The sequence below is a fragment of the Penaeus chinensis genome, chromosome 19, assembly GCF_019202785.1.
Source record: "Penaeus chinensis breed Huanghai No. 1 chromosome 19, ASM1920278v2, whole genome shotgun sequence".
NCBI lineage: Eukaryota > Metazoa > Arthropoda > Malacostraca > Decapoda > Penaeidae > Penaeus > Penaeus chinensis.
In genome coordinates, this window is record NC_061837.1 from 15,728,315 (window position 1) to 15,738,314 (window position 10,000).

General features: G+C 36.7%; 2 protein-coding genes across 8 annotated transcripts in view; both read left to right on the forward strand.

The window, feature by feature from the left end:
* LOC125035048 (myoneurin-like) overlaps nt 1-10,000 on the forward strand; it is a 40,986-nt gene that overhangs the window by 2,533 nt on the left and 28,453 nt on the right. For 6 of the 7 annotated variants that reach the window (XM_047627140.1, XM_047627143.1, XM_047627139.1 and 3 more), the window contains exons 2-7: nt 1,439-1,566; nt 1,756-1,896; nt 2,250-2,412; nt 5,718-5,925; nt 9,280-9,434; nt 9,722-9,816. In XM_047627140.1, the coding sequence (XP_047483096.1) occupies nt 1,468-1,566; nt 1,756-1,896; nt 2,250-2,412; nt 5,718-5,925; nt 9,280-9,434; nt 9,722-9,816 (861 nt within the window). In that variant the 5' untranslated portion in view covers nt 1,439-1,467. The remainder of the gene's footprint in view (nt 1-1,438; nt 1,567-1,755; nt 1,897-2,249; nt 2,413-5,717; nt 5,926-9,279; nt 9,435-9,721; nt 9,817-10,000) is intronic. The other variant, XM_047627141.1, reaches the window with a different exon arrangement.
* On the forward strand, nt 6,786-8,762 carry LOC125035049 (piggyBac transposable element-derived protein 4-like). The gene is made up of 2 exons (XM_047627147.1): nt 6,786-7,037; nt 7,146-8,762. Exons 1-2 carry the CDS (start codon nt 7,000-7,002, stop codon nt 8,416-8,418), a joined length of 1,311 nt encoding a protein of 436 aa, XP_047483103.1. The 5' UTR covers nt 6,786-6,999; the 3' UTR covers nt 8,419-8,762.

Genomic DNA, 10,000 nt, shown 5'->3' on the forward strand with positions numbered 1-10,000 from the left:
TTGGCTTATTCTACAGGAGTTGCGACTCTCTGGGGCATGTGGCATTTAGGCCTACAAATAATGTTAAACTAAAGTGATCTTATTTACAAAAGCCTTGTATAAAAATTATTAAGCAACCCATTGTTGCCAGGAACATGCAATGTTCACTGTCATGTTTAAAAAAAAATGTGTGCACACAGGTGCTCAGCCATCAAGGATCTCCCCTGATTTCCCATTTCCTTGAGTTTTGGGAAAAATATTTGTTTTACCAGAAGCTATTAACATCACTGCCATTATTATAATTATGGACATAATTATTATAATGTTATAAATGTCAACAATAGCAAAATAAGATAGAAGGAAATATTTCTCAAAAATCAAGGAAAATAGTAAATAGTTGAGATAGATAATACTAGTAATTGACTTCTTGGTGACTAGCATATATTTGAGCTATCTGTGTGTGAAGACAATTAGTAAACTAAACTCCCAGTGGGCATGGCATGTGGCATTGGGTTAACCATCAAAACTGATAAATGTGGCTTTACCCCATGGTTAGCAAATTTTTTAATAGAATAGGCATTAAAATGAGATCCACAAAGCCATTCAATACAGAAGACAAAGGTTTAGTTTGGTCTGAATATCTGCTTGTGGCCCTCAAAGTGGTAAAGGAGTATTCAAATGGCTTTTAACCCAATAAATGTAGTATTAGAAATTGGCTAGTGCTAGTAATGCAGGTTTGTTGGCATGCATTGGCAGCTTCTCCCATATGTGCCTGGCAAGTTTGGTACTTCTAGCTCAACATAAGGCACCTGATAACTTGTGTCTCTATTTTATAAACAAAATGTTGAAAAAAATTAAAAGGTTTCTCTCCACTGTAACCCCATGGATCTGGGTGATGTAGCCATCAAGTCATGAAAAAATTGACTTAAACACAAGGTGTGGGGAACATGAAGTCATGAAAAATTTGGCTTACGGCTGGGGTGCAGGGAATTAATCGCCATGCAAAGCTCTTGGAAAGTGATTAACATTAATTCCACTTGTAAACAAGTGTAGAGTGTACTAGCCATGACTGAATGAGTGCCGGCTTGAGGGAGGACAATATTTCCACATCAGGAACTGTGACCAGCAGCACTCTGTGTTGCATACAATTGATATTACAAAAACTTATTTACTGTTAATGTTATTGAACAGAATTGTTGACTACCTTGAGAGATGATATAGAATCTGCACAAGGAAAACTGTGTGTTACCATCTTGATATAATATATAAGATGACAAATATAGACCTTGGAAAATAAAAAAAACAGCAAACAAACAAAAAAAACATTATGTAGAAAAAGAGCTACCATTGCTGAGGGGTGGCAAGAAGTCTTGACACGGCACCCAGTGAGGTTTAAAGCATGGAGACCAGCAAATCATGAAAGAAAACCTCAATTTTTTATTTCTCTATCTTTCTCCAGACAGCCTGTGTACACATCTTCCAAGGAATATGGCCGAGGAAGGTTGTGTGGAGATAGGGGAGGCAAACACAGGCTGCAAGATGGAGGATTCGACAACCAGTCTAGGGGGTGCTCCTGTTGTCTGTTTGGTGAGTAAAGAAAATGGTTTATATTTTCTAATTGTTGGACTGAGGTTAGGATTCTTTTGCTGTGTATTTATTTTTTCTGTTTAAATTTTCATTGATCAATTTATAGAATGGATGAAATCTAACCGACTTTTTATTGAAACCCCACTCCATAGTACAGATCAGCTAATAACCTTACTCACCAAAATGCAGGTTTGCGACTGTGTGATTAAGGAGCTCCACAGACAGGATGTGCCCAATGTGTTCCTTGAGAGTAGTGTGACATCTCATTCTCAGCAACAACTGGCAAACATGCTGTCAGTCATTATAAAAAGTCCCCTAGAATCATCACAGGTTTGTGAGAATTTTGTTTATTGTCTGTGTTCTTATTCTTACCTCTGATATACTTGGCTGGTGACAGCTGATATGCATCTTTAGATTTTATTATTATTGCAGGATGTGGATATTTCATTTATATTCTTGGTGTAATTGTTGTTGTTATCATTACAATTTTAACCAATTTTTATTAATTACTTAATAGAGTGTTAGAGATGATTAAGCACTTTGAAAACTGTTTCTTATTCACTTAGGATAGTTCATTGTTCATTGCTATAATTTTTTTGGAGAGCAGAAATATCAGTAACAGTTGTAGAGTGGATGAGAATCAGAATCTCTATGTAACACATACCTTTTTTTTTATTTTTCAGGTCTATTCCAAAACCCTGTGTCGAAGGTGCTTCAGACTCTTAGATGAACTGGATGGTATTGAGCAGCGGTCAGTAGTTCTAAAGACAACCATTGAAGAGCTCTACAGTCGTTCACTTCTGAGGCGTATGAAAGGGCCTCGTGTGAGCGACGAAGAGACGATTGGTAAGGATGGTTGCTTCCATTGGCATTGAGCCTTCAGTTTGTGTTCAGTTATTTCTTAAGTGTGGGAGAAAAGCAAGATGTCTCTTTTTACAACTTGAAATGGCTAGAAACAAATTAATAAATCAGTGTTTCTCAGTCTGGGTGCCATAACACCCTGCAGTAGTGGGTAGTTGCTCTCATTCTGATAAGATTGTGCATTGATTTTGATTTGAACACCAGTACTTTGTGTGAAGATGCAGTTTGCTGTAAAGATAAAATTGTGTGAGGTGGGGGTGGAGGGGTGTTAAATAGTGCCATAGAAAGGACAACCTGTATGTGAGTTTAGGATGCTGTCACTGAGCAGAGTGTGGGAACCACTGGGATAGATGATATATAAGGATGCTTGTTTTCATATCATAATTTGTGTTTGTGCTTTGTCACTGAAGGGGCAATCACACAAGGGCCAGATTTTGTTGAGCTTTCTAGAACTTACAATCTGTTCTCAACACACAACATGTATTCCTTATCATATGAGTGCATGGCAATCTATACATGCTTTTGTAATCGACAGGCAAATTGTTCTCAAGCCTTTTGTATGAATTTGAAGGCTACACTGCATTTCAGAAAGTTGTGTAGTCAGGATGGAGAAAGAAGAGGGGGGGGGGGGCATTGCCAGAACTCGTGCAACTGTGGCAGACAAAAGTGTGGTCACAAGGGTGTCAGCAAGAGAGGAATAATGTCACTTTGTGTATTGGATTTTAGCCTGGCTTGGTGTGAGATTTTGACATACATCCTAAGAAGTCTGGCACAGTGCCTCACATTACATCTTGAGGGATTCATTGCAGCCAATGCCTACCTTGCTCTAGTCATTTTATCATAAAAATATGATGATTTCTGCTAACCAATAAACTTTTTTTTTTTTTTTCTTATTTCCATTTATTATTTTTACCCTGCTACCTCAAAAATTTACCTTTTTTATGCCTCAGGGGTACAATTGTCATTGTAATTATATATTTATATTTTTCCAATCAGTCATAAGCTGTTTCTCGCTTATTTCACAAAATGATTTTTTTTTTTAGCTTGATTTATGAATTCCATTGTTAAAAAAGAAGAAAAAAAAATCCAATTGCAGTGAAATTGCATGCCGAATAAAAAAACAAACAAAGAACTGAGATAAGGCCTTTAGAAGTCTGGACATGCCAAAGTTTGTGGTATATTGATTTTCCACTAAACTTAATGATGTTATATATGTATATATATATATATATATATATATATATATATATATGTATATACACATATCTATATGTAGGTATAGATATGTAGATATAGATATGTAGATATAATTATATAGATATAGAAATATAGATATAGACATATAGTCTATGTATGTATGTATATGTATGTATATATCCATATATATATATATATATATATATATATATGTATATATATATATCTATATAGATCTATATATGTATATATATCTATATATGTATATATATATCTATATATGTATATATATATATATATATATATATATATATATATGTATATATGTATATCTATATATGTATATATATATCTATACATATCTATATATGTCTATATCTATATATCTATATCTATATAACTATATCTATATAACTATATCTACATATCTATATCTATATAACTATATCTACATATCTATATCTATATAACTATATCTACATATCTATATCTACATATCTATATCTACATATAGATATGTAGAGCGCGCGCACCCACGCACGTGCACACACACACACACACACACACACACACACACACACACACACACACACACACACACACACACACACACACACACACACACACACACACACACACACACACACACACACACACAGACACACACACACACACACACACACACACACACACACACACACACACACACACACACACACACACACACACACACACACACACACACACACACACACACACACACAGAGACACACACACACAGATACACACAGACACACACACACAGATACACACAGACACACACACACACACACACACACACACACACACACACACACACACACACACACACACACACACACACACACACACACACACACACACACAAAAGCCATGTATCCTTTGGCATCTAATCAGCCTTATTGTTTTTAATACGTTAACCATTTTGTGAAGAAACATTTTTAATTTTTTAATATAAAAATCAATATTCATTTTGAAACATGCATGAAGATGTCTGGTGCAGTTTACGGCTTAACCCTTAAAATCCAGATGGTGTGACCATCACATTATGAAAAAAAATTGCATGAGGGTTGGTGATGTGAATATGCCATTGTGGGTGGGGTGATGTGAACTTGCCATCATAAGAATTTTGGCTGAAAACTGGGTTGACGGAAAAGACTTGCCACATGTGCAAACCTCTTGGTGGGCTGATTATACTCATTTGGCATTTGAGAGAGGGCTTTTGCATTATTTCTATTGACAAATGATGTTGGAATTTAATGTCTGTGAGCCATGACTGAAAGAGAGCCAGCTCTGGGGAGGATGCCATTTCCATGCTCAGGATCCTATTTTTGGCTGCTGTGAAAGGCAGTGCAGATTGTATTACAGAAAATAGAATATTATGAAAAAAAAATTGAAGATGAAACATAGTGTTATTATTCTGGCACAAAGTTATTTACTGGTTAGAGAGGTGATATGGAGTCTGTGCAAGGAAAACAGTCTATTACCACCTGGATACGGCAAATCAAATGACATAGGAGTCTTGTCACTACACACGAGCGTTCGCATGCGCCTGGCCTACAAGCCTTGCACCCATCAGAGTGGCCATGCCTAAAGGGCCATTTGATGGCAGTGAAGCATCCAGATCCAATGGGTTAATAGTAAATTATATAAAAAATCTGATTACAGGTTTGAAGTGGAATGATATTAAAATAAGAAAGATTGAAGTGGAATGATATTAAAATAAGAAAGATTGAAGTGGAATGATATTAAAATAAGAAAGATTGAAGTGGAATGATATTAAAATAAGAAAGATTGAAGTGGAATGATATTAAAATAAGAAAGATTGAAGTGGAATGATATTAAATAAGATTGTGAAATACCATGGAATGGTGTAAATATAACTCATTTATAAGATACGGATATAAGATAGATATGAATGTATGATATTGTTACATAAATATTGGATTTGTATGAAGATAATAGAAGACTAACTACATAGATATGAGAAGAGATATGCAAGATATGCTTAAGTAAAGGTAAACACACACAAATTTAAATTATTCCCTTGACAGGTGCTATGGACTTGGGTTTACCTGAAGATGACGAGGAAGATGATGGCTCTAAAATCTCAGTAAAGGTGGAGCCTCTAGATGATGATGATGACTTTCTGGCCGATGAGCTGCGACCAGAGGACCAGGGCATCCGGCCTGATGACCCAGAATTCAACCCAGCGCACGACAACATGTGGCGTAGCAAGTCACGCAGTAAGGGCAGGGGCAGGTGAGTGTAGAATGGAGTATTGGACAAAATTTGGTCTTTGGTTCTTATTGGATTTGACAAATATTTTAGTTTTTAAACTGTTCCCTCCAGATGATATGAACATCATGTCTTGAAGTTGGAAGTCTTCCTGTCTTGATACTGTGACACTTTAGAAACATTTTAAATGTGTTTATATATTGTTAGGGTAGCATGGAGATGCAAAGGTGAAGGGAAGAGGGAAAACTATAATTAAGTGGGAAGATGAGGGATAGTGTGAAAGGCATTTGGGATGTGTGAAAAAGGAAAAGTAGTTGTCCTTTATGCATCACATATAGCGGTGTTGTATGCTCAGGGGAATAGCCTGACAGACACGAAACACAGGATATTGGCTGATAATTATCTGATAATTTGTACAAAAGATGGGCAACAGGTCCTGTAAATATTCGCTTACAAGCCTGGAAATTTCAAGACTGACTAGATCAAGCTCTCATGCCGCATCTGCTGCTCTTTACTGGTAAGTAACTTTCAGTTCATTCTCTCTTGTCTGCACAAAAAAAGTTTGTCTATAGTCTGTGTCTGCATTATTATAGCATAATTTTCAGGTTGATGTGTTTTCAGGTACTCCATAAGTGATGACCCTAAAGACCCTCAGTTTTCACCCTCAGCCACTGTGGTCAACCAGTAAGTATATTTTAAATCACTGTCTTTATCTGTTTTTATATGAAAAGTAAGTAAATAGTATCAACATGGTTTTTGTATATTTTGTAATTCTCTTTTTTTTTTTCTTTTATTTCTGTCTGTCAGGTGCTCCTCAAGTAAGGACCCAGTTGATTTGGCGGAGGCTGCAGTATTCATGGCATGGTATGACAGATGAGTTGGACTGTTTGTCCCAACAGGACATTATGTTCAGTTCTATTGAACCACAGTCAGAGGTTTTTGCAAGGGAACAGAGTGATCCTGGGACCCAGAAGTTTATATGGCAAAAGTGGGAAAATGGGCCGAGGCAGTATGAATTCTCCAGGCATCCTGGAGTCAATGTTCCTGACCTGGACAAGGAATCCAGCCCCTTGACTATCTTCCCCATCTTCATAACCGATGAACTTCTGGGAGTACTTGTCCAGGAGTCTTAACTGGTGAGTTACAGTATGTAGCTTGGTGTTATTTGTTGTTTATTATTATTTTTTATTTTTTCCTTTTTTTGTGCAGCATGGCTTTAATTTTTTTTTTTCTCTCTCTCTCAGGTATCACTACCAGCAATCTCCAACCTACTCTACACACAAGAAAGCGTGGTTTGACATTTCAGTTTCAGAGCTGAAGGCCTATCTGAGTCTTTGGCTCTTGATGGGTATTGTGCCAAGGCCAGAGTTGAAATGGTATTGGTCAACAGATCCCCAGCATGTCATGCCTTTGTTCTCTGAGACGATGACAAAGGACAGGTTTGAAACTATCACTGGGTGTCTCCATGCAGCTGACAGCAATGGCAAGCATGCTGCTGGTGATCATCACAGGAAGTTCCGCCCTGTGATTGACCTGCTCTCTCATCAGTTTTTGGCTGTTTATTCTTCTTCTAAGAGGATTACAGTTGATGAGAGTCTCTGGAGATTCCACAATCAAGCATGCTCAAGGGTCAAGGTGTACAAGCTTTTGGTGGCTCATGGCCCTGCTGAAGGCCATGTATGCGCCTTCAAAACATACATGGGGCAGGACAAAGGTGAACTACCAGCATCAATGAAGGCTATTGTTGACTTGATGGGAGCCGCTGAGTTGTTTGGAAAGGGCCATATTCTTTTTACTGACAACAGGTATAGCTCTCCTGCCCTATTCCATTACTTGCAGAGTCAGCATACAGATGCTGTTGGTATGGTGCAGCCAAACTGCAAGTACATGCCAAAAGACCTGCAAGTGAAGGTCTTTGGGGGTGTGGACTACAGGAGCACGACAACAGGAATGTTGGCCCTTCAGTGGTTCGACAAAAAGCCTGTAACCTTGCTCTCCACAGTTCACACCAGCGAAATGGTCACAGTCTTGAGTGAGAGTGGGCGTGAATGCACCAAGCCTAAGGTAGTAGTGGACTACAATTCTGGCAAGAAGGGGTCAGATTTAAGCAACCATCTGGCTCAACCCCACCCAGCATTTTGTAAGTCCAAGTGGTACAAGAAGGTACTCTTCTACCTTCTGGACATGGTAGTGGTCAATGCCTTCCTGGTGCATAAAGCACTCGGAGGGCATATGGCTCAACTGGAGTTCCGGGAAGAACTTGCTCGGGAGCTCCAACTTGAATACTACCAAACAATTTTGGGATGCCGGAGCCGTTCCTCCCTCACCTCTGAGAGCTGTCTTCAAGGGGCAACAAAACACACCCAAATAAGAACTCCAGGCAATAAATATCGTCGATGCCGTGTGTGTTACTCACAAGGCATAAGGAAAGAGACAAGGACACTGTGCTCATTATGTATGGTTGCACTGTGCCAGTATGAGTGCTTTGACCAGTACCACAGTAAGAAGAAATACTGAGTCCATGTCCTTGTCACTATTAGTGTATCTTATTGTAAAATTTAGAAATTTATATACTTTTAGATAAATAAAGTTTGAATTTAAAAAAATCTTTCTATACCAGTAATAGCACATATCATGTTTCAGTCAAACTAAAAAATATAAGATAAGCAAAAATTAAATGTGGTAAACACGTTTGGTAATTTACAGTCTAGTAGACACATGTGTTTATATAAAAATAAATAAAAATGAGTTTTTTTTCACATAGTTATTATGACTTAGGCCTACATATCAAATATCTAACAGACAAAAAAAACAAAAAAAAAAACAAACAAACATACACAAGGGGTATACAAGAAAATGGTCACAATACAATAAGTAATCAGCTTTGTTATACCACTTTCTAAACCTGAAACTGGTCCTGTAGTGAAGGCTACAGGACCTGAAATTAACCTGTAGATAACAAGTTAAGGAGCATTTTATTTTAAAAGTATGGAAGTATAATATTATTATTATTGTTATTGTTATTATTATTATTATTATTATTATTATTATTATTATTATTGTTATTATTATTATTATTATTATTATTATTATTATTATTATTGATATTATTGTTATTGTTATTATTATTATTATTTTTATTATTATTATTATTATTATTATTATTATTATTATTATTATTATTATTATTATTATTATTATTATTATTATTATTATTATTGTTATTATTATTATTATTATTATTGTTATGATAATTATTATTCTTTTTTTTTTTTTTTTTTTTTTTTTTTTTAGTGGATGATATTTTACAGAAGAATTTTTTGTAAGTAAAGAAAGAGAGAGAGGGAGAGAGTCATCATTCTGTATGTTTATTTCCAGGGGCAGGGGTCGAAGCAGAGGTCGTGCAAGAGGACGCGGCAGAGGGCGGGGCCCAGGGAGACCCCCAAAGAACATAAAAGATGAGGATGCTGCAGCTAATAAAGCTGGAGAATCTCTCGGGGAGAAACTGGGGCAACTAGTCAACAAAATATTAGGTGAGCCTTTAAGATGGTGCAGTTGCCTATTTTGGGGGACAGGAAAGAGGATTAACAATATAGTTCATTTGGTTTGGGTATCATGGCTTTGGAAATGGGATATAAGAATGTATTTTCTTTCTATAATTCCCAATTTCATTTAGGTTTCAGGCTTTTGGTCTGGGAGTATGCTTTTGATGAAATTTATATGCTATAGTTCTGGTGTAAGTGTACCTGCAAATAGTTAAAAAATATCCAAGCAGAGCAAAGAAAAGGTCATATATATAAATCTATTGAACCGGTTTCAGGAGACGACGAAAGCGAAGAGCCAGTAGACATGGAGACGGAAACTCCCACAACCTCCGCAGAAGGAGTGGAAGAAGAAGTGGATGCCACAGAGAAGGTAAGAGATCTTTTAAATATTAACTTGTTCATATGTAGGAGGTCAGTGAAGTTTTCACAAGGGATGTATATATGTGAACTGTTTTCCTTTTGTCCTGTAACTGGAGCTTTGGTGAATTGGATTGTAATATATATAGTTTAATAGTATTGGTTAACCCATTCGCGACGGGCATGTCATGTATCCG

Bases quoted from the DNA above. Each gene is read 5' to 3' on its own strand.
- LOC125035049 (XM_047627147.1), top strand. From the start codon at position 7,000: ATGAACTTCTGGGAGTACTTGTCCAGGAGTCTTAACTG. The intron at 7,038-7,145 runs GTGAGTTACAGT...TCTCTCTCTCAG, and splicing joins TTGTCCAGGAGTCTTAACTG to GTATCACTACCAGCAATCTC.